Source organism: Xiphophorus maculatus, chromosome 1, assembly GCF_002775205.1.
Source record: "Xiphophorus maculatus strain JP 163 A chromosome 1, X_maculatus-5.0-male, whole genome shotgun sequence".
Lineage (NCBI taxonomy): Eukaryota > Metazoa > Chordata > Actinopteri > Cyprinodontiformes > Poeciliidae > Xiphophorus > Xiphophorus maculatus.
Window position 1 is genome coordinate 17,792,423 of NC_036443.1, and position 24,572 is coordinate 17,816,994.

Below are 24,572 nucleotides of genomic sequence, written 5' to 3' on the forward strand. Positions count from 1 at the left end.
ACAACTTCTTGGTTCAATTACCTCAAATGTCTGAATGGGGTAGTTTGGAAGTGGAGTTCAGTGGAATATTAGCCCTGCGATGCCAAACATGTTATTTTCTAGGGCGTCTACCAGTTTAACAAGGTTGGTATTTTCCTTCAGAAGCTGCAGCATCGAATCCTCTAGTTTTCGTCTGCCATCTAAAATCTAAGATGGCTAAACACACGTTCTAAAAAGCACCGTTTCCATGGAATACAAAGTCTTTTTGTATTCCTGTTGTTTTAATGTATTATTATTATGTATTATTATTATTATTAATGTGGCAATAGGACATAAAGTTATTTAAACCAATTCTTACTAAAAATATCTCTTTAATGCTTTCAACAAAAATATTTATGTAATAAAACATTCTGCAGAATTTGATGAGTACTAAAATAAATCTATTCAGGTATATTTTATGGATCGGTGACTTTTTTTCCATCAGTTTACTTGGGGATGATACAATTAATTCATTATCATTCATACCTATTACATAAATTACATTACAAAATGACAAATCCAAGTGATATTGTTAGAGAAAAATATTACATTTAAATGCATGGTCTATCTTTTAATTGACTGCAAACCCTAACAGCAACCTTTCATTGAAAAGACATAAATGATTGTTAATGAAAAACACAAAAACTTTTAAAAAGTGCACATGCTATCATGTTTACATAAAAATGGATTTCGATTTTAAATGTTAAAAAGTTTCTAAACATGATCAAAAGTGCAAAAAAAAAAAAAAAAAAAGCTTGACCTCAAAAATGCATGTTTTGAAGAAGTATCCATGGAATTACAAAAATGCTATTTTCTATGTTTTTTATGTTTTTGGCTAAATAAGAATAAATTATTTGACTTTAAATATCAATTAAGAATATGTCTAAGGATATGTTGAGTTTGGAGGTAAATGTCTGTATAAACATACCATGCAAACATGACAGGAAATCCACATTGAAACAACTGCAAGTAAGATACTGCCTGCTAGCAGATCCAAAAGACCCCATTTCAGAACAGCGAGCGCTATCCTTTTATTACCTTTGCAGTTGTAGGAAAAGAAGAAAAAAATAAATCTGTGACTTATTAATGATTTCTGCAAGTTGATCATTCATCTCATGGGTGTGGCAAGGAAGTCATGTTGTTTTGCTTGTCTGATCAGTATTTTAAAAGTAGGTTAAACATGCAATTGCACCTAACAAACATCTTCAAAAATAAACAGAAAAAAATGAGAAAAAACCAGATCATTTACTGCATTCTATTCTATGTGCCGTTGAACTCTTGGCTAGCTCAACATTAGCAGTTTATAGAAATAAGCTAAAAGTTATGACTTCTCTGACTTGTGAATAAGATATAAGTACATCCATTTGTTTGTTTAAAGCTGCCCCTTTGTTTGAATGTAACAGCAAGTACGCTTTTTTTGTGGTCACATTATTCACAAATGACTGGCAGATATTATACTTTCCTTTTCAAAAGTTTCTCTTTACCCCCAGCCTTCCACTCGTTCTCTGCTCCCTCTCATGGATGCCATAAATACAGACTCTCATTAGTCCTGCGTTACATTCTCCCACTCATCCCCCACCCTCCGCCATCTCAAACACTCCACACCACACAGCAAGAGAGCCGCAGTGACGTATTCCTGGCCATCTCATTATACCATATCATAAAAAGCTGGTCGCCAAGGCAACAGATCCCTGTGTTTCCTTGGCAACCGGCCGCCATGTCAAGGTGGCTCATTCTCTCCTGGTGAATGAGAGGGGAGGAGACAGTGGCAGCCAATGGAGAGCGGTGAAACGTGCAAAGGGGGAGGAGAGGTTGAAGATTGCGTGAATTGGAAAAAATGCGACCCCTCCTGGTCACATTTTGGTATCACAAAAAAGATCCTGAAAAAAGAAAAATAGAGTTGGGGGAAAAAAAAGAAAATGTATGTGCAGCAAAAAGTTATCATTTAATGCCTCTGCAGTGTGATTTACTCACAGTGCCGTTGTTCTCCTGTCCCAGTTTCTTGAAAATGTGAAGAACTGCATCATGAACCGACACAAACAAACAGCTCTTGGGGACGAACTCGGAGAAGAAGTTTGCCCTTTCCATCTGTTCCACCACACAGGCTGTGTTTACAGCACATAAAGACAGAGCAGTGTTGATGACTTTAAGAGACTGCTTGTATTTAGGTGTGTGTTATTTATGCATCTGTTTTTATGGGGGTTTTTTTGTTTTGTTTTGAATGCACTTTTTAGGTAAGAACTGAATTTTGTTGTACTTTTCTCAATAACAATTACAACAATTCAGCTGACCATCATAGGGAACACATATCAACCTGATATATTTCTGCCTGACTTTTATGCACCATCCGGAACAATGTGGCGCCTCACAGCCTGAGACCTTGATGCATTCACTATCAAAACCTAATGCCTTGATTTTGTATTCACCTCACTTCTGTTTCTGTTTTGTCTGCAGGTGGGTTTACCTTGACAGGCGGCTAGATAGATGGTCACACCAACGTCCCCAAAGTCCCTGAAAATCTGAAATAAGAACAAAACTTTATTCATCGTTTGCTGATCTTCACCTAACTAGGAAATCCAGATACAGACGTACATTTTTTAGCGTCTTCACAGCAACTGTGTCCAAAGAGCTGGTCACTGAGACATCCAGAATGATGCTGTGAGTCCCAGATCTATAGCTACTCTGCTTCCCATCTTCACCTTGTTTTGAATCCACAGTGACGACCTCATATGAGTCTGAATCAGAGTCGGATGTGACTTTGTCGGAACGATAACCCCAGTTGACTTGACCTTTGCCAGAGACGTCTGAATCTGTGTCTGCCATGCTCAAAACCACACCTTTCTGGTTATCCTTATTCTTATTTAGCCTCTGTCAAAAAAGGAAAAGAGTAATGACTAAAAAACATCAGCTAGCGCCAGTATGCTTGCAGCATGCATACATTTTTCTTTGCTTCATCCCTTTCTCTTTTTTTCTGTTTTTCTTGTTCTCGCCTCTGCTTGGCTTCTTGATTCTTCCTCTCAGTTTGCAGCTTTCCAATGTCGATTCCACTCTACAGAGGGTTTGTGTGTCGTAATTAAGACAAAGAAAAAGAAAGTGAGGCAAGAGAGAGAAATAACGAAGCCATAGAGGCTAATGTTACCAGCAGAAAGAGATCGTATTGCACTGTCATGGGCACACATGCACACACCTTCTCTTGCAGGGACTCCAAGTACATTTCAGCATTTGTGAAATTGATAGTTCCCGATGAGTGGAAGATTTTTATTCCTGGGATCTCTTTGGCCTACATGGATGGAATAATAGACAAAAACAACAACATAATTTTCTCTGAACCATAAATTGAAAGGTTCATGTTTTGTTTAGCTCCTTCTTTATCATGACACATCAAGGCAGAACCCTAATCTTTGCAGCTGAAGTTCCATCCTGCCATCAATTGTAAACAAAATGCCTGCTGAACTCTGAAGGTTTCAGACAAAGACTCTCTCTCCAGCCTGGAGAGAGCAGTCAAACTTTTTCCAGTTTTGAAGTGACGTGTGCCACTGAGCTAACTTGTTGCAGAGCTGCTAATGTTTAGATTTGTACCACTATTGCCTTATCAGAGTCAAGTATAGTTTAGAAGTATGGTTTAATAAGAAAATACAAAAGCAATATAGAACTATTCACAGTAAAATAACTCAAGAGCTCGTGGCCTGTGGACAAGGTTTCTCATTGTTTCTGAGAAGATGTTCAACCTTTGCAAAAACCAGCGATCAAATTAAATATTGCAACATCCAATGCTAAAATATTACAAGTAAAGAAAGAGAAACTGAGTAAAACTTGGATGATTTGTTTTGGAGCAATAATGTTACCTCTTTGTAGGCCTCTATGTCCAGATACAGCTCTGTGCCTGGTACATTGCCCAAGATTGAGTACCTGGGTCTGAAACGAGTAGCAATTATATGATTAAGACAAGCATTGCCCTGCAGCCTTTCACTAATTAGATCACAGTCCAATCATTGTCAGTAAGTACGATCAAAAGTGTGTTTTTACAGTTGTGTTTTGAAGATGATTGTGAGCATGGAAAAGCCGATGGAGACAGCCAGACCCAAGTCCAGATTGAGGAGGATGGTGCTTATGAATGTGACCAGCCAAACAAGCTGCGTGGCAACGATACCAGCAGTTAGACGTGTCAGCAGTTCCACAGACTGCATTTAAATTGAAATGGATGAAAAAGACTCACCAAGTCAACCTTGTTGGACTTCCACAGCATGGGCATGTCCGTAAACTGCTTGAACATTCCTCTCAAATTCACAATCACGATTGTGGATAAAACTGCCTGAGGAAACACAGACGAATTCAGACAAAATCCCCAGCTTTACTGGGTATGAACTCTGCTCATGTTGGCAGCATGTTAGAGTATCTCTGTTATGTTTGTCTGATTTGTTCTTTTTGTAGACATTAGTTCAAAAGATGTTTGATTGAGGTATTTATTCCCTTTGGTTTTTGATGCTGTGCAGTTGGAAGGATTTTTTGCTCCTACTTTTTTTTGTTGTTTTTACTTTTGAGCACTTCTTATGATGTGTCGCCATACCAACAAGGTATTGTTTTCACAGCTGGAGGCAACTGATCCACATCTCAAAAACTCAAAATACCTGAACTACAACCATGAATACCAGAGGAGTTGAAAAGGAGGTTTCATCGATGCAGAGCAGAACCAAAGACAAGAAAGAGAAGGAAATGAAGTTGATTAGCAGAGTTTGCCTTCAACTGATGGTGTCATCCAGGACATATTACTGCAGAATATCATCTTTGTTGTCTGAATACTGAACTTTTAGCAAATCATGAAAGTCATGAGGCTATGATAGCAGCAGCCTTTAGTCAAAGGCCTGTTAGATTTGTTGCAAAACTGACTTCTACTGGAGATCCTGACAGCATCACCGGCCACAACGAGTCTTTGATGATGCTTGGATGATACGACTTGAAACAAAATTTAAAATGCTTTGAGATGAAAAAAGTATTTCTCAATTGAATTTGAATTCAGATGGATTGTAGTGATTATGGGTGAGCTTTAAAGTCAAATTATGCCCATAGGTTTTCCAAACCAAAACAGTGTTGTAACGAGTAGTGGTGTTACTGATCAGTTCAGAATAATTCAGTCGCCGTTTGACCTGTTTTTAAATTTCTCTTTGAACATTTATCTCATTCCCAGGATGTTGTGATGCCAATCAACAAGGTTTTTGTTGTTGCTGTGCTCTGCACTGACGATTAGGTTCAGTTCGGAGTATTTAAAAACAGTGAAATGACCCTCCATCTTAGAGAAACATGCAAAAAGCCATTTTATCTATACCAGAAACCACTGTTAGTGAGAGAAGAAGGGAAATGGTGCTACCTTGGGGAGATCTTCAAACAAGGAGCCAATTTTCAAAACTGTAATGAGCACAATAACGGAGGAGACCATCCCAGCAATCTGACAAAAGACAAACACCAAGACAAAATGTAAATCTGCAAAATGTACAGAAGTTTCAACCAAACATCTGACTGGAGCTGAATTCTACAGCAGAGTTTCTATTTCATTTTTCTTTGCTTTTGCAATGTGATCACATTCAAATTTGTTTTACTTGAGTTTTGCAGCCGGTGCTCTCCTGTACAAGACTTCGAGACATTGAGGATGCCACAGCGTAACACCGGAAACAACCACCGATGGTGTTACAGAGACCAAGAGAAACCAACTCCTTGAAAAAGAAAAGCAGCAACACAGGAAAAAAACACATCAGTGAAATGTTAATTACCTAAGCCTACAGGTTGAAAAATACATTATTTTCAAAGCTAATATGAATTCATCTTTCAGTGGTTTGCTGTTAGACCTTTAATTTGTTTTCATGAGCTGCATGCCCATAGATTTTGTAACTTTTCTGGACAAAAGTGTTCTGTTTATTCAGGTGTCTTGGTCTGGCTACTGCACTCTGAGATCAGCTGCCAGCAGCACGTTTAAGACATTTGATCACGTAAAGCTTGTTGAGCACGAAACATTTAGCAGGTCCATCTAGAGGTTCTGAGTGCTGCAAATCCATTTCTCTGCACAGCAGAAGATTCAGAGACCTAACATACATCAGAGTGCATGTTAAAAATATAATAATGACTAAATGATCTTGGAGACAACTTGCTTTGATGGAACAATGCAGATTTCTTCAGTAAATTGATGCAATACGGTAATTTTCTTTGTAACAAAAAACAACACTGTTTGAGCACTAATGATGGTTTGGAATTTGAACTGCGTTATTAGCAAACAGTAAAAACCCCCAAAAAACTCTTGTCTTTTTTCCACTTATACTGACTTTATCTAATGCAACTTGTGTCTAACATTTTATCAGAGCTCATCTGTTCTGGTTCATTTAGACTACCGTAATTGAAACCATGTTGTGGCCATTTATGCTAAAGTTTTGTAGTTTATAATTTCTACCAATTTTGTTTTGTTCTTTGGGTAGTTGGAATATATTTAAGTTAATTTAGAATCAAAATTTGTAATTAATTTTTATATTTGGAATTGTTTAGATTACGTTGTTAATTGTTAGACCCTCCCACCAATTTGAGTAATTAAGAACACACCGGGTGCTTGGTGGATTGTTTGGTGAATGTCTGGTGTGGACGGGAGGTTTTTGTAAAATGATTTTTTGACCACTTATTTACACTTGTTTACACCTTTTTATACCTTCAAACATTAAATTGAGATTATTTTTCGTTTCGACTAAGTTACAAGACCTTTTTTGGTAATTATTTTATCTCTACTTTTACAATAAATAAATCAATTCGGAAGTGCGTACAAATCCAAAACCATCTGTTACCACCCACAGCCTTTTATTGGAATTTTTGGCTGTTTTGGAACGGAAGGCTGCGACACCTAACATACATCAGAGTGCATGTTATTAGAAATATAATAATGTCGATCTTGGAGACAACTTGCTTTGATGGAACAATGCAGATTTCTTCAGTAAATTGATGCAATAAGGTAATTTTCTTTGTAACAAAGAACAATACTGTTTGAGCACTAATGATGGTTTGGAATTTGAACTGTGTTATTAGCAAACAGTAACCCCCCCCAAAAAACTCTTGTCTTTTATCCACTTATACTGACTTTATCTAATGCAACTTGTGTCTAGCATTTTATCAGAGCTCATCTGTTCTGGTTCATGTAGACTACCGTAATTGAAACCATAACCTCAATTTCCTTGTAGATAATTTGGAACATTTATCATGTAATAGCTTTCTGAAATATGATTTATCATAAAGGTGAACCAGCCTTTATCCACTGTTGTGTTGACTGTATTCAACATGTAGATTCTTCATAATATAACTTCCAGAGGCAAAAATGAAATAATGTAAATGTGAGTTGGTACAGATCAAAAGACATTTTTCAGATTTAAATATTCAATCTCAAAAAAGTTTTACTGATAAGTGGAGCTAAACATACAGCAGGGTCTGGGTTCTACAGATATTCTGAATGTGCCTCAGCTAGTTTAATGAACTATTTTTTGTGCAGCAGAAATGAGGATTTAAAGTCGACTCCTGGTTAGGTTTTTCTGATTTTGCTCCTCTGTCAGCAGTATGGCTGCAATCCAGATTAATACCTTTAATGTTTTCTTTTTCTTATATAAATAAAACTAAAATTAAACACTACAATATGTTAAGCAATACAGTGATTCAAAACACATTTAAGAGTCACAATTGATACAGTGAAACCTGGTCCTACATTGTATTGAGTCAAGGTGCTGAATGCAAATTCATGTCACAGTTTCAGATTTTTATTTCTGACAGGATTTGAAAATCATTTATGATTGTCATTCTACAAACAGTTATGCTTTGTAAAATAAAGTTTTTAGTAACATGGCATGCATAGCAAGTTTTGCAAGAGACTGTACAGCAGCGGGGTTATTCCTGTCTTTGTGGTCAGGATGAGGCTTGATCAGTCACTTTTTCCACAAGTGTGACTGTCATGAACAACTGTGAGTGATCAGACAACAAACTCTAAATTCAGAGCAGTGATTCAGCCCCAGTTGAACTGTCAGCTGCTTGAGGGTGTGACCTCCTCACCTGATTGTTGTTCACCTTGTAGCCATGTTTGAGGGCGAACGTTTTGCCCAGTGAAATGTTGATGGCATAGCCAACGATGGCTATAGCGAAAGCATCGCCGATTATCTGTGAGAAGAGTGTGGTGTCAGGAGCATGAGGGGGCTTGAGCCTGAGGAAAGACAAATGTTTTTTTTATATATAGCTACAATAAAAAGCAGATTCAGTAATTGACTGTTGATTTCTAAAAAAAAAACCCCAAAAAACCCAACATATATTTGTTTTTCTTATTATTTGACTTTTTAGGGAAATGTTCAGGGTCTCTTCACCAGGTTTCACCAGAAAGTGCTAGTGTACTCCTGAACTTTGATACTATTCCCATTTCTGTGTGTCCACCTGCCCATCTACTTTCTTTTTCTTTCTGTTTTGCCAAAAAATCCTCGACATTTTAAAGCCAGACGTGTGAACTCACCCGCTGGGAATCTCTCCAACCACATCAATTGAATATTCACTGTTGAGTCCACAAAAGTGGGTTATGATTGTTGCTGTGACGATCTGATGGAAAGTAATGGCAAACAGGATGCTAATTTAAAATGAATACACTGAGTAAATCATTACTTTGCACACATATACAACACTTCTCTTAGGAAAGCTACAACCATTCGTCACTCAGCTCAAATGTAGGGTTATACTACCCCCTAGTGGAATCTGAAGAGAAACAGCAAGAGATTAAGTGAAAATGAAAGAGAGAAAGCGAAGTACTCACAACTATAAGCTCTATAGGGATTGGTAATGGTAGCTTCTGTCTGTAGCGATCATTGATTTCTTTAACAACGATGAGAACGGAAAGAGCTACCACGCTGACCAACAGCTCCGGGACCTTCGTCTGAGGAAGAAGTCTGCAAATATCCACCACAGTCTGTATGGAAGGGAGCAGTAAAAGTAGGAAGGACATCCCTGCAGGAAATCTTAATGTGATGACTGTTGCCATGTTGAAATCCGTTCTGGGATTAATGGCTTAAAATTAATAGAAGCACCGACTGCAACTTTGACTTAAAAGAAATGGAAAAGAAAGAAAACTTGGAAATACTTTATTTTTCTCACATACTCACATAAACAAGGTAGAATGGGCCAATGAAGCGAGCCGGTTTGACTCCAAACAGGCATTTGAGCTGAGAGACGCACACATGGCACGCCGATGCTGTGGTGTAGCCTCGAACTAGCGGCTCGGAGAGGTACATCACCATGAAACCAAACTTCACCAAGCCCAGCAGGATCTTCCAAAAGAAAAATAAGAGAAAAATTAATCTTCAGGCAATTCACCCACGGTGATGAGATAAGAGTGAACGTAAACATAAAGACTCACCTGAAAGATTCCAGCCAAGACTGTGAGGGAACACGCTACCTGTACTCTATACAAGTCCCTTGCAGTCAAGTTCACAATCTCTGACCCATTGGTGCCGTTTACAATAAAGTTACTGTCAGGTGCAAGCCTCTCTGTCACACTGCCAACCATGATACTGACCACAGCAAATGTACCTGGACACATACACACACACAAAAAAAACAAACTCCAGCATGTAGGAAATTTTTCCACTGTAGAAGACAAAGGAGGGTCAATAAGGACTCCTCAGTTAGATGTTTCCTCTCACCAACAGAGATGTGCCTGGAGGTGCCAAAGACACAGTAGACCAGCACCGGGAAGAGGGAGGAGTAAAGTCCCAACACGGGGCGCAAAGAGGCCAGGAGAGCATATGCCATACCTTATACAGCCAAAAAAGAAATGCAGTTAAAGACTGCAAATGCTTTTGTTACTTTCTTTGCTCCCATGTCTTCCCATTAAATGTGAAGCATCAGTGCTTAACCCCCCCTAAATTTCACATAGTCAAAGTTTTTAACAAATAAACCAATAAATTTAGAACTCAGTTTGCATGAATACAAACCTTGTGGCAGATGCATGATTCCCACGCTGCAGCCAGACACCACATCACCTAAGATATTTTCTCGAAATGGGTATTTAGGCAGCCAGGAGAGAATGGGAATCCAGGTCAGCAGCACGTCCTTCACTCGAGACACGGAGCACCTGCAGAAAGCAAACAAACAACCAAACCAAAAAGCAGAAAGAAACAAAACTTTTCTCAGTGTTTTGTTAGCAGGTGATTGAAGACACCTATTTGTCTTTATTAACCGACATGAACTTGTTCATGTTAATGTGTACAGTCAAATAAGACGCCTGCTGAGAGGTTTATCAGCCACTGCTGTTCTTATTACATTGCAAGAGCATCTCCAACCAAAGCATACACAAGCTTGACATATGTTGCTAAATATTTCACAATATTTAAAATTTTTTGTCATTTTCTCAGAAAACTAACGCAATACCTTTTCTTCTGATCCTGTCTCTATTTATTAGTTGTTCTATATTAATGAATCACTTCAATGCAAATGAATGCACAGGCAAATAAAAGCACTTTTAAAGATCCAACACTCAGTTTGACTCTGTAAAGAACAATGCTTCTGTCCAGAACATATTTCTGTCTCTCTTTTTTTTAACATTTGTCAGCAGCACCTCCACCCTCACATTTCTTCTCTTTTTTTTGGTTTTACCTCAGCATGTCTTTCATCTGTTCACCAGCGGTTGGTTTGGTGGACCATGTCCCTTTTTGGGCCACCACATCCAGGCGGGACTCATCCAGGACTTCCCTATGGACGACGTACTCCCCAAAAGTTGCGTATCTATCCTCCATGTCTTCGTCTGGTCAAGTAAAATCTGCAAACAATCATAAAACCTCTATCTGCTTAAGGCTCCTGCTCTCTGCTCAAGGGTCTCTGTGAGTGAAAGAGATGTGTCAGGTGTCACCGTACTTCAGTACTGAGTAACACCGCTTGTTTCCTTTTAAACTGAGGGAGTGACTGAGAGTGAGAATCTGCACCAGTGTGTGGGAGTGACCATTTCTCTCCTGTCTTCAGAAGATACGCCATCCCTGATTCTCATGGGCAGTTCTGGACAGGAGTCAATACTCCTGATGCTGGCCCATCTACTGAAGAGATAATGCTAAATCAATTACATATGATGATATGCACTGGTACAGAAACCCTAACTGATGTTTTGGACCTATTTCATCTTTAACTTTTACAGTTTTACTTTAACAATTAATAAAAAAAATGAAGGTGTTGCATTTTTAGCTTCAGTCGTTTTCATGTACTAGCTTGAGGCTCTGAAACATTGCCACCACGAAACCCCAAGAAGTTCTTTCAGTGTCAGTGGTTCGCAAAGTGTGGGGCGCGCCCCCTGGGTGGGGGCAGTATCATTGCAGGGGGTCGCGGGAAGCGGTATGGATGAATGACAACAACAAAAAAACACTTACACAAAAGTGTTTCACTGTAAAGATGATTTGTAGTGTGTTTTGTTGCAACCTGAAGTGTGAAATAAACTTCAGTGGAGTTTGAAAACAAAATATGTGTATAGGTTTATGTCTGGTTGAATGATGTGTGTGCCCAGTTGATTATTATTTTTTTTTTTTTGGGAGGGGGGGGCAGAAGAAAATCTTTGGGAACCACTGGGCTTGCTTAATATAATAATCAGGTTTTTTGTTTTGTTTTGTTTGTTTCACAGTTTTGCTATGTGTCCACATGGAAAACACTGCCTGCACAGTGGCCTACCTCTTAAATTTGGTCTGGTGCCAGCACTGCCGATACTCACTTAAGCAAACAAACACATATATACATGTCTACTGTGTTCTGCAAGCATCCATCGGTGTTGTTTGAGTGTATGAATGAGTTTTACTGAAATCTTCATGACATCCTGAATTTTATGAACAAAGAACATTTGCTCTGAAGGAAGATAACAGATGACCCACTAGATTACTGCTATGATTTTGTTTTCCATATTGAGCAAAATGCAGCCAACATATCTTAAAATGTATGAGTGGATTCCTTGAACATTAAACACTTCTTTTCGAAGTTATTTTTTATATTTAACGGGAAAAGGGGGAAAACAAAATAAAAACAGCCATATAAAATACTTTTTTTTCAAAGTAGATTGGAAACTGAAACAGAGTCTTTGGAAAATATCTCAGTTTGTGAACTTTTCTTGGGTTCCTTGAATTTAACAGATTCTTTACTCTCCTTGCCAAAACCTTTTAGTTGCCTTGGACTATCTTTGCACAGATATTTGGTGATGTTAAGATAAAATCACAATTAAAGTTGCAATCAACTTACCCAATCTTTAGCATAAAACTTTTAAAATAAGTGTCAACTCTCTATCTTTAGCCTTAAAATTCAGAAAAAAAGGTATTTTTTGGACATATTGTTAGATGGACAGTATTAAGATGGACATATTGTTAAATTTGTGGATAAAAATTATTGAATTTTTTTGGCAGATTTTTACACTTAGCTTATGTAAATTTGTTTTCATTTGATAATATAATAGTGATAACTGATAGCACTAATTTTAATGCACACTGCTAAAGAAAAATACTTTAAAAGTATGTAAGTTTAACTCAGCTGAGATGCATATCCACATGACGTTTTTATTGAGAATAATTTTGTTTGTTAGATTGATGTTCAATGTTGAGAACTACTATGCTTGTCTGAATAAAATGTCTTGTGAGAAAAAAAACAAGGAGACATTTTGTTTAAATCTAAGTGAAAATCTAGTGCTTTATTTTTTTGCAAGCAGAATCAGAAAAAAAGGGTTTTATTATTGATATAATTTATTGATCTTATTTATCTTAGACACCACGCAGCATTTACATTCATACATTTTGAGTCATTTTTTTGCTGTCTTTTCCTCAGAGACTACTACTAAAACCAAAGGTTTACTGAAGTGAAGGGCAAAAAACTCAAGTGAAGGAACAGTTGACCCACATAAGGAAATTTCACTTAAGAAAAAACAGGAACTTCCAATGGATCAGTGTTAAATGCAACATTCCTCCACATATTAACCATGGCCCTGCCACACACACACACACACATGTAAATGTGTGATTTTAAAACCCAATAACATTTTGATGACCAAGCACAGCTGAAAGAACAGCTTGTTTTGAAAGAGAGAACATTGAATCAAGGGACAGTTATGCAAAGACAAAGTCAGACATCTGAAAATGTTGTGAGTAGTTAATCCAGATCTCAGCATGTTTGATGTTAACGTTTGACCTCATTTTAAGGAGATTATAATAGAAAAATGGTAAAAATAATTTAATTGCATCAAAAAGTTGCATTTCAAATCATTTTCTTTAAAATTTATATTATTTACTTTTACGTTGCTAATTTGCAAATTCCTCTAAAACCTTTTTTTCTGAACCAATTAGCATCGGCTAAGTCACATTGATGTTTCTGTTTGCTCAATCTTCACCTAAGTCAAGGCCGATCAAACACAAACATTCTTCAAAAATCTCTGTTATCTTGAGTTTGAAGTGTCTGTCTGCACCATTACGGGAGTTTCCACTCACCTTAGGCTGCTACCAGGTCTTATGTAGAACTAAAAGGCAGGTTAAATCAGTTGTTTCCTTTAACAAGTTAAATAATAACATTTTAAAAGGCAGTCTGTTTTTCTCCTAACTTGAAAAATCTCATATGAATGTCGTCTCTGAGCTGGACTTGCAGACAGCTGAACTACCGCTGTGGGTGGTGGGATTTCCCCTCTGGAGAGACCCTCGTTCACAGCTTTTACGACTTCTGATCGGTTCAGTTGGAGAAATGTTATTTACATTTACCATTAAAATCTTTGGCTAGGGCGTGCTGTGGTGGCATAGGGGATAGCTCAACCCACGTTTGGAGGCCTTGAACGTGGCCGTCGCGGGTAGTCACCCTACTAAGGGACACTAGAGCCCACAAAAGACCCCATGGAGGGGAGAGAAAAAATAAAATAAATCTTTGGCTGAAGAGGCGATTGTAATCCCAGTGTAGGGTAAGAATAGATTATGACGAGAATTTATTAAATTACTGAAAAACGAGCATTTTGAAATGACAGCCATAGAGAAAGTCTAGTGCTCCTCTGATCCGGAGATCTGATCTTTGTCCCGCCCCCGCAGCCAACGAACCAATCAACAGCTAACTCCAAACTGGCCCGGTCTGGCTGGCCCGATTGGAACCACGGCTCTCGTGGTTCCAGGGAGCCGGGTGGTACTGGGTCTGACTGTGCAATGCAAAAGGGGCTATAGACACATTCACTCCGTTCAGATGCATCAAGTGGCCTGAAGCACGCCATACAGTGTCATTTTGTTGTAAATGTTGCAAGTTCTAAGTCAATGTTTCATTTTTATTGTACTCTTTTATTTAAAAAAAAAGCTTAAAATCAAACAACAACAACAACAGAAAAGGAAAGAACAGTTATTGTTTTTTTTTTATTTGGGATTCAACATCTTAACTGTAATATAAAAATGTCCTTGTTGTGTTTGTTTCTGTTTTAAATGTTCAACGGTTTACATCATAATTGTATGTATTCAAACTCGTAATGTAATGTAAATAGCTGTTGATTGTGTTTGTCTTTCTTTTAAATGTTGCAGGTTCTGTGTCAATGTTGCATTTTTATTTTGTCCTCCATTTGGTACAAATAAATGCTAGGAAACAAACAACAGAAAAACAACTAAACAAAAATGGAAAAGTTGGATCTATTCCACCTCTTTACAGTAATGTAAATAGCTTCTTGTGTTCGTTTCTGTCTTAAGTTGAAAGTCTTACATCATCATTCTATGTATTCAAACTTTAATGTAATGTAACCAGCTGTTGATGTGTTTGTCTTTGTTTTAAGTGTTTTAAGTTGCATTTTTGTATGCCTTTTTATTATTAAAAAATTGCTAAAAAAGGCAAAATAAAGAAGGAATGTGTTTTATTTGATTTGAATGTAAAATAAATTTATGTTGATGTGTTTCCCTTTCTCTTAAGTGTTGCAGGTTCTACATTTTTATTATGTCTTTATTTTTTTTAAAAAATGCTGTTTACACTACGATAAGAAACAAACAAAACAAAACAACTAAACAAAAATACAAAGGTTGGATCTATTCCACCTCTTTACAGTAATGTAAATAGCTTCTTCTTGTGTTTGTATCTGTTTAAATGATGAAAGTCTTACATCATCATTCTTTGTATTCAAACTTTAATGTAATGTAAACAGCTGCTGATGTGTTTGTCTTTGTTTGAATTGTTGCAAGTTCTATGTCAATGTTGCATTTTTATTATGTCTTTTTATTTAAAAAATGCTGGGGAAAAAAACAAGCAAAATAAGGGAGGAAAACTTTTTATTTGATTTTGGATCTATTCCACCTCTATACAGTAATGTAAATAGCTTCTTATGTTTGTTTCTGTTTAAATGATGAAAGTCTTACATCATCTGGGGTCAGCCCTCCCCTTTTTTTTCCTTCAGAGGTATCTGTCCACTCTTGCGACTGGACGCGCGCACACACACACACACACACACACACACACACACACACACACACACACACACACACACACACACACATACGCAGGTACACTGAGCACTACTGCCATTGACCCTTCCCCAGAGGTCATGAGAATCATCCTGTGTTGGCATTTGAATTGTAGCTTCCAGACCTTCTTAGAGGTCAGAAGGAGTTCACCAAAACAATGTGTCGCAATGATGGGATTGGCAGATGTCAAAAGAATGTTTATTTTGGGGGATGGAATGTTTATTTAAGGGGGGGCACATCTGGTCACCGGAAATTAAAAGAAATTAATGATTAGGGTTATAAATTACTCCACCGATTAAATTTTGTCATAAGGGTGGCTATATATCTCTCTTCCATGGTCTGGATAGAAACCAGGTGGGATGAGTGAGACATCTCTGCAGAGATATGAAAAGTTTTAATGCTTCCTATCAATCAAATCTTGCCCTGTCATTGTTGACAGGAAAAGATCTTCAGACCAAAGTTCATGTACTCACATCAAGTGTAAACTGAGGCCTACGTGAGTGAAACCTGCGTTCAAAGGTCCGAATGCTCGCAGGTCGGAAGACGTTTGACCAAAGGAGCCGATGTCTATGCATGCATACCACTTACTAATTCATGGTACAAACTTTGCTCCTGTGGTTGTGGAACATAGCATGCTCAACTGTGCATGAAAACACTGTTAGGAAATAGTCAGCCTGTAATGAGACTGTGTGGAAATTCATGTCACCTCCATTGACCTGTCGAGAAGACAGACACACCTCCAGCCACACGAAGTCACATGACAGAAACTGCAAACTGCACTTCATCCATGAATGACATGAAAAGGAAAGACCTATGTGATAAATAAATCTGCTTTGACCTATAGCATCAGTTGTTTACACAGATATAACAATAAACCCAATTCGGTTAAGTAAACTATGACTTTGACTGTTCTACATTGTAACAGCTACGTGATGTCTGACAGGATGTCTGCTGCACTATGACACCCTGTAAATGTCTAAATGAAAATCTTTATGTGAAAATCCTCCACGGCTTTATTCAACAGTCTAAGGACTTTATGCATATGCATATTCTGTTTTTCTTTTTCCATTCTCCTTTAGTGGATTCACTCATTCCAAATCTCCAGGTTTCTGGCTTCGGTCAGCTGATTCCAGAGGCTTGGTCATATAATCAGTCACTACTCTCTTTTATGGACAAAAACTCTTCACTGAGCCTTAACAATTACCTTTCACAATTTAGACTTTGATAAACATGAAAACCTGCATGGCCCAGAGTTAAAATAGTCTAAACACATCTGCAAGTTTCTTTCGATCCTGCTCTTTAAATAGGGTGACTTAGCTGTCTGATCCAGACTGAAACGTTTGCGATTTCTTTCTACTCTTGAAAAACAAGTGACTTGTCTTGTTGTAGACATTCAATTTGAAATGGAGCATTGATGTTAGAATGAGAGGAAGCGTAGCTGTAAACATAAACTCGGCTGCAGCTCTTCTAGCAGTGGCTGATCTATTTTAAACTCACTTCATCTGTGAGTTTGATGTTGTCTGCTATGCCTTCCCTAGCTGTAAATAGCACAGAACACAAGTGCAGCACACCTTCACAAACAAGCCTCACATGTACAGTAGCTTGTAATGTGACAATTTATGAGATCTACGTTGAGAAACCTCTTGGTTTTAGGAAACAGGTAAGACTATTTTTGTTATTGTGCTTCTTAAGTTTGTTAAAAGGATTCGTCAGTGTGCTTTTATTCCCCTGGAAGTGACTTGTGAATGTTTAACCTACTCATTGACTGTCTATTGTATATTTAGGAGGAAAAGTTTTGAAAGGATTTATCAGGCTCTCGTATTATTTTCTGTCACAGCTGCACTTTGTACATATTTGAGAAATAAATCTCAACGCATTTGTTTCAACTGTTTTAAAATTGACAAAAGAATAAAGTGAAATTTGGAATAGGTTTCGGTCTCTTTCCCCTTTTGTCTTTGACAAACTTGGCATAAAATCACAAGTTTTTTATCCCGGAACTGACAGAAGTGGTGCAGACATTTACATCCAGCCTCTATGGAGACCGAGGTGCAGCTGTCTGCTCAGGAACAGCATGGATCATTTATGCTCCCAGTGTTGTGGAACCTTCTGTTAAGTACATGATGAGAATTGAACTCTTTGTCTTTGAGACTTTCATTGAACTTGTTAGAATGAAGAGAGCTGCACTACCAGCAGTCTTCCCAAGAGCTCTGGCTGCTTGCATGCAGCCCACACACAATTACATCGCTGCGTCAAAAACACACATCCTCCTCCCATTTTTTCAAGATGACCTTCACATTCCAACAGTTGGAGCAAGGCTCCGAGCTACACCACTCCGTTGACATCCAGCAGACACTCGGCTCTGTTTCACTTAGTGATCAACTGTTAAGTTTAAATGAGAAAATACTGAATTTAAAGGTAACATTTCCCATTACATTTTCACCCTCTTCAATACAAATTAAACATATTATTCATGCAAGCTATAATAAGTAAATTTTATTTAAGACCTTCACATTACATCTTGATGATTCTTAAACCACTTTTCTTCAAAATTAAAGGCTTAAAACTCAGTGCCAGGACCCAACCCCCTACTACATCACATATTAAACATTGCAATCAGAAAACTTAATTATTCCTAGCAGGGGAAGGAAAAATATTTCTGCAGAAGACAGAAATTCTTCTTACAGTCCATCACTGCCAAGCTAATTATTATTCCTCTGTAAGAACAGTGTAACCCGTGCACTGATCTTGCAAAGATGGGGGAAAGAAATGTTTTTGCAAACGGCGCTTATCATTCTTCATGTTGAATTGTCTGTGCATGCCGCTGGAAGTGATGGACAGTCTTTATCTTTTAGCTGCTTTTGAATTAACAGAGGAATAAAGTAAGATTTGGGAATAAGCTTGAATCTTTATCCCCTTTTTACTTCGACACGTTTTGCATAAAATGTGACGTTTTTATCCCCAAACTGACGGCAATGATGCAGTCATCTACAACAAGCCTCCATGGAGAGCGAGGTGCAGCCGTCTGCTCAGGAACAGCATGGGTCGTTTCTGCTCAGGCAGCTCGCCAGAATGAGAGCAGCTGAGGAGCTGACTGACGTGGTCCTGCTTGCAGAGGGTATTTCCTTCCCATGCCACAAGGTGGTGCTGTCTGCATTCAGCCCTTACTTCCAGGTAAGAAAAGAAAATGCCACTCTGCAGAGAGTAGATTTTAAAGATTTGAAAGGACAACAGAAGACGTCTCAGCCTGCGTTTGGCAAAACAGTTTGAAGCTAATATAAAGTCTATTGAAACTGAGTGATTGTTTGGTTGCAGGCTATGTTTACATGTGGTCTGAAGGAAACCCGAGGAGGAGAGGTGCCCCTCAGAGACACAGCTGCACAGAGCCTTGAACTGCTGCTGAAGTACATGTATTCTGCTGAACTCCCTCTTTGTAATGACAACATCCAGGGAGTGGCGGCTGCTGCCTTCCTGCTCCATGTGGATGGAGCTTTTAGGTGAGATAATAATCTCAGTTTGGGTGAATTTCGAACAACCAGCGACCATTATACAGGAGCTAAAAGGCTTTTACTTCCCACAATGCTTTTTTTTTAGGCTGTGTCAGAATCACATGGAGGCCCACATGGACGCCTCAAACTGTGTTGGGCTGTACTATTGGGCCAGAGATCTCGGTGCTACTGATCTGGCTGACTGTGCTTTGAAATACATCTGTCAACACTTTACCCAGGTAGAGCAATTGCTGTCAAATTTTCTTTCAACTAGAACCTTATATTATATATATATATATATATATATATATATATATATATATACATATATATATATATATATATATATATATATATATATATATATATATATATATATATATATATATATACTGCTCAAAAAAATAAAGGGAACACTTTAAGTGTTAAACACCTGTTTAAGTGTTCCCTTTATTTTTTTTGAGCAGTGTATATATATATATATATATATATATATATATATATATATATCAGCTTATTTTCTGCATCTTTCAAGGTTTGTGAGGAAGAAGAAGTGCTGGACCTTGATTCCCAGCGTCTTGGGACTCTCCTGGGATCGGATGACCTCAACATATCACAGGAGGAACTTGTGCTTGAGTTGGTGCTGCGGTGGGTTGAGAGGCACAGGAACAACTCTCCGAGCGAAACCCAGGCTGTGGAGTTGCTCCGGCGAGTGCGACTAGAGCTGGTGGATCCTGGATTTCTCCGGAAAGCAAGGAGGAGGAACCCGGTGAGATGGGATTGGAGAAAATGACCAAATAATGAGGTCACTAGTCATAGCCCAAAGATATCAAAACATTATTAGGTATAATGTGTAGATATTTTTTTAACGTAGAAATAAACGTCCTAGGTACTGCTACGGGATGCAGAGTGCTTTGGGATGATCGATGCTGCCCTGCAGACCTCAGGTCTTTGTGAGACGTCCGCTCCACCTCGTCCACCTCTTCGATATGGCATGGAGACAACAGATTTGCTGCTCTGTTTGGGTGGAGTGAACACCGAGGGTGTGCCAGCGAGACGTGGAGGACTTGCTGACCAAAGTTTTTGTTTTGCCCCCCATGGTAGAAAGACCTACTACATCCCGTCTCCGCTGAGGGACTGTGGCGGTCAGGGCCAGGTCACAGCAGGAGCAGTGACCCGGGACAGCAGCATATTGGTGGCTGTAGAGGCCGAGGATCAACACAGGAGGAAGAGGCTGGATATCTACAAGTTAGGGCTATTCCTTGAAAAAGCATATATATTTCTTGAACTTGTTACAACTGCAAACTTTTCCAAGTCGTCACTTTCCTAAAATAATGACCTATGTGATTTTTTTGCCAAAAGTGATTTATTTTGCAAGAGGTGGTGATTTTTATCCCTAAAATACAATCTTTTGGCAAAAAATAATTTAGGCCATTATTTTGTGAAGGTGATGAAACAATACTAAAAAACGGCGGCATGCATGTGTTCAGCTCTCTTTTTAGTTATTATAGATGCTTAGTGAACAAATACCCCAATGAATACTAAGGAACACACACACAGGGTAGAGAAAATCTTGTGGACGGGTTTTCAGCATGGTTTGGCTTTTAGATCCCTCTGAAAATGGAAAGAATATGAAATACCTGCCCAAACTGACAGATTCACAAGGTCAGTATTATTCTGAGAAACAGCCAGGAAGTCAATGACAACTCTGGAGGAACTGAACAACCGCTAAGACAATGTTCCCAACCCTGGTCGTCTGGGCCCAGTGGACTGCATGTTTTAGACGTATCCCCACTCCACCACAACTGATTCAAATAATTGCATTAACTCCTTAGCATGCCTCCAACATCTGCAGAAGCCTGTTAATCACCCACTCATTTAAGACAGGTGTGTAGCAGCAGAAAATTGGAAATACTTAGAAACTGATGTACACACATGCTCTCCATCTATCGTGTCTGAGTGTGAGAGACAGCGAGGAATGTCCAAGTGTCAACGCTGGTAGACACCTGGATCAAAGAATTTGATGGAGTTCAGGAAAGCTGAATAGAAATGCACTCCACACCTTCCATGTTTTTATTGTTGTAAATTTGGAAACCATGTATCATCTCTTTCCTCCTTAAAATTGTGTGCTTTGTGTTGGCCAGTCATAAAATCCCAATAAAATATATTGAATTATGTCGATGTAAAGACATTAAATGGGGAAAAGGAGTATGAATACTTCTTAAGTTACCGTATGTAGAAAATGAGACATTTCAAAAATGTTGCTGCTTTAAATTTCTGCATTGCCTGTTTATGTTTCAGATACAGTACTTCTGAAGAGAAAATCTGGGTGAAGCTCTGCTCTGCACCCTACAGAGACATGTATGCTTTGGGGTTGGTCGGAGATGCTCTGTACCTCATTGGCGGTCAGATGAAAGTGCGTAATCACTACGTCATAACAGACAGTGTGAACAGATGGTCACTGAAGAGAGGAGGCAGCTGGCTCAGTTTCGCTCCTTTACCACTTGCTTTGGCCTGCCACTGCGCTGTGAGCCTGAAGGAGCGACTCTACGTGCTGGGGGGCTGGACCCCACAGGTACAGGAGGAAGTACAATGTGCTGGAGGTGTATGTAATCATGTGTCTGAAGGAAAAGCGGTGCTTCGTGTAGGCTTGGGCCAACTAAAAGAAAAATCCTAAACAATATGGAGAACCATTTAGGCCAAAATTAATTAAATAAGTAAATAATTGGATTATGTTTTCCTATTTATATTTGCTTGTTTATACATTTATTTGTTACTTTATTTGTTTATTATTTTATTTATTTACTTACTCCCACATTTATTTCTGCCTATCATTTTTCCATTTTCCGTATTCATTTGTCCCATGAATCAGGAACAAATAAGTACGAATGAATAAGGAAAATGGAATAAGGATAGGCAGAAATAAATGCGGGAATAAATAAATACATTTATAAATAAATAGATATAAATAGGAATAAAGAAACCAATTACTTATTTATTTAAGTTTGGCTGAAATGGTTCTCCGTACGCACTGTCATCAGAACATTTGATCTTATTCTTTTCATTAATCTTTGGCTCCCCCTACTGGTAGAAACAACGAAGGATTTAAAAAAAGCTCTGTCCATTTCTTAGCTGGTTAAATTCAAGCATAGATTAAACTCTTCTCTATAATTTAACAAAAGTTCCTTTGATTTCTAAGTGAGTTCCCTGTTTTCCTGTCTTTGAACTACCCATCTTCTCTCTCGTTCCTCAGGACCAGCCAGATGATGAGCCTGACAAGCTGAGTAACAGAGTGTTTCGATTTGACCCGGGCAAAGACAGGTGGACAGAGTGTGCCAGGATGAAATACTCCAGGTACCGCTGCGGTACAGCTGTACTCAACGGAGAAATCTACATATTAGGTCAGACTCTAGGACTATACACATATTTATCCTAGTTCAGTTTAGTGTATTTATATAGGAACAATTCACACAACAATTTCTTTTAAGGCACTTTTTGTGACAAACGAGTACAAAGTTTGCATGTCAATGGCCCAGTCCTGAATGAGACATGGCAAAACACAAAACCTGGAGAACTTTCTATCAAATAAGAAATAAAGAGAGAATACAAACATAACTGAAGAAATAGCTCAGTTAGAAGCTCATTTCAGGAAAGGCACAACTTAACTCAGGCACACCAGGCCAGGAATACTGTTTGGAAGAAATGAACAATAAAAAGAAAAGCTTTTGATAGCAATCATCTCTATTACTCCATCCTCACTGTAACTTTATTTCTATGGAGAAGAAAAACAAACAGAGCACACATTTTTATTTGTTGCAATAGCTCACTGACTCTGCTGAAGAAAATAGACACAACTAACCCAAAGTCACTGAACTAGCCGTCTTTAAAGGAAAAAGTAAAAATGCAGCTGGGGAAAGGCATATGAAGTTTATTATAGGTTTTCTGAACGGAAACGTTTTTGTCTGTGTGTTTACAGGCGGTATAGGATGTGATGGTGAGGATTGTGGACAATCTCGGCGCTGTCTGAGCTCTGTAGAAATTTACAACCCAGATGCAGACAGCTGGAGGCCCGGTCCAACACTCCCCACAACCCTGCTTTCTCTTCGTACCAACGCCTCCAACATAGGAACGGTAGAAGGAAAGCTCTACCTCTGTGGATACTACAAAGGGGTTGGTGAGTGACACTTCCTGTTCCTATATATGGTTTTCAAGCTGCATTCTGGATGCATCAGAATAAAGGAATGTAAGATGACGAATGAAACATTGTTTCTGCAAATCAGATTTTGGGTCAAGCATCATCATCCTACGTTTACTGCAGGTCGTCATGAGATCATCACCAAGGAGATTTTGGAGTTAGACCCTGCAGACTATGTATGGACGGTTGTGGAGAGACGAGCAGCGATGCAAGACAGCTATGATGTTTGTCTGGTGGCTAACCTCAATCCTCGGGACCTCCTGACACCCTGACGCAAGCACCTCCTCATGACTCTCTGAGCAACAATGCAGGGGCCTGATACGTGTGTGTGGGGGGGTGACTGCATGAGCGGCCATTCTTACAAAGCTACATTCTAACATAAATACTTCACTCCCACATGTCATACATCTCAAAACAAAACTAAATGAAATAGGCCTGTGTGCATTTAGTTCATGTGAATCAGTTCGCTGCTTTACAGACAAAATGGATAACTTTCATTAAATAGCTTTTAATTAAGACACTTTCTCGGAGGCTTACAGAATTGTTTTTTTGTTGTTCTTTTTTTTTTTTTTTTAAAAGCTGTCTGTAAAAATTATTAGCACAAAAACAGATCATAGGAGCCTTTTTACAACTTATATGACATGAACATACAATAATTTCAGGATAAACTTTCTGACATTGTTATATAAAGTGCACACCAAGCTTAATAGCTACCCTGGAAAAGATGTGTAAAAATCTTTTTATGTAGTAACAGGCTTTTATAGAAAGCTCTTCTTGAAATTTAGATTACATATTCAGTGAAATTAACTTAACTTAGTATTAGCACTGTACTATTAAAACTTTGCACTACCACTTTTGACAAATAGACAGCACTTTTTAGTTTTCCATACAATTTCACAGAGAAAGGTATTTTTGACCATTTCTTTTTGCACAGTTTTTCCAGAAACTTGGGTCCTTTCTTTTTGGGATGTACAGTAGGTCTTTGAACTGTGATGTTCAGTGAATGAATGAAGTTTTGTTGCCAGAATGATCATTGTGGTGTTGATTTGATCATGTTTTATGGGTTGTTCTCCTGCTGATAGACCAGTGATAAAGAGTCCTTGTTGATGTGAACTTTAGTAAGATTCCTAGAGTTTCTGAAGGCGAAATACCTTTAACTGTATAAAATATTTTCACCCAAAGTACTAGTACGTTTGGGGGCTATTGTAGATAATAATAAAGAAATGCATCTAATCTATAGTTTTTATTGATATGGAAGGAAAACTGTTCATTTAAAGATAAACTGTGCTGTTAACTGTGGCAGATGCAAATACTCTTGGGGTTTTTATGCTTAAAACCTTTTCCCTTTCCCCTCCAGCTAATACATATAAAAAAATTTAATACTGTTGTATTTTGGTTTTTATG

The 24,572-nt window shown here is 38.3% G+C and overlaps 2 protein-coding genes across 4 annotated transcripts; one reads left to right on the plus strand and one right to left on the minus strand.

Moving 5' to 3' along the window:
• Nucleotides 1-817: 817 nt before the first annotated feature.
• LOC102219521 (solute carrier family 26 member 6-like) lies at nt 818-10,941 on the minus strand. Its single transcript, XM_005811230.2, has 19 exons — nt 10,663-10,941; nt 10,002-10,141; nt 9,711-9,821; nt 9,425-9,597; nt 9,171-9,335; nt 8,825-8,977; nt 8,531-8,613; nt 8,083-8,230; nt 5,613-5,726; nt 5,384-5,461; nt 4,235-4,330; nt 4,045-4,151; nt 3,864-3,933; nt 3,206-3,298; nt 2,957-3,067; nt 2,611-2,886; nt 2,483-2,537; nt 1,993-2,123; nt 818-1,898 (listed from the first exon to the last, which is right to left on the minus strand). Exons 1-19 carry the CDS (start codon nt 10,800-10,802, stop codon nt 1,872-1,874), a joined length of 2,271 nt encoding a protein of 756 aa, XP_005811287.1. The 5' UTR covers nt 10,803-10,941; the 3' UTR covers nt 818-1,871.
• Nucleotides 10,942-17,059: 6,118 nt separating this feature from the next.
• Nucleotides 17,060-24,572, plus strand: LOC102219265 (kelch repeat and BTB domain-containing protein 12-like). Of its 3 annotated transcripts, none has more exons than XM_023329837.1 (10): nt 17,060-17,148; nt 18,470-18,659; nt 18,801-18,982; nt 19,080-19,212; nt 19,509-19,742; nt 19,863-20,221; nt 21,275-21,548; nt 22,227-22,374; nt 22,950-23,147; nt 23,292-24,572. In XM_023329837.1, the coding sequence occupies exons 1-10, from the start codon at nt 17,108-17,110 to the stop codon at nt 23,438-23,440; spliced, it is 1,908 nt and encodes a 635-aa protein (XP_023185605.1). In that variant the 5' UTR covers nt 17,060-17,107; the 3' UTR covers nt 23,441-24,572. The 3 variants fall into 3 exon arrangements, with proteins under 3 accessions (XP_023185605.1, XP_023185664.1, XP_023185715.1); XM_023329896.1 differs by having other exon boundaries at nt 18,825-18,982; XM_023329947.1 differs by lacking the exon at nt 23,292-24,572 and having other exon boundaries at nt 22,227-22,327; nt 22,950-23,062.

Coding starts and splice junctions, on each gene's coding strand:
- LOC102219265 (XM_023329837.1), top strand. CDS start 17,108: ATGAGATCTACGTTGAGAAACCTCTTGGTTTTAGGAAACAG. Junction 19,743..19,862: donor AAGCAAGGAGGAGGAACCCG/GTGAGATGGGAT, acceptor TAAACGTCCTAG/GTACTGCTACGGGATGCAGA. Junction 20,222..21,274: donor AAGAGGCTGGATATCTACAA/GTTAGGGCTATT, acceptor TTTATGTTTCAG/ATACAGTACTTCTGAAGAGA.
- LOC102219521 (XM_005811230.2), bottom strand. CDS start 10,802: ATGGAGGATAGATACGCAACTTTTGGGGAGTACGTCGTCCATAGGGAA. Junction 8,614..8,824: donor TCCCTATAGAGCTTATAGTT/GTGAGTACTTCG, acceptor ACTTTCCATCAG/ATCGTCACAGCAACAATCAT. Junction 5,462..5,612: donor GCACCGGCTGCAAAACTCAA/GTAAAACAAATT, acceptor GTCTTTTGTCAG/ATTGCTGGGATGGTCTCCTC.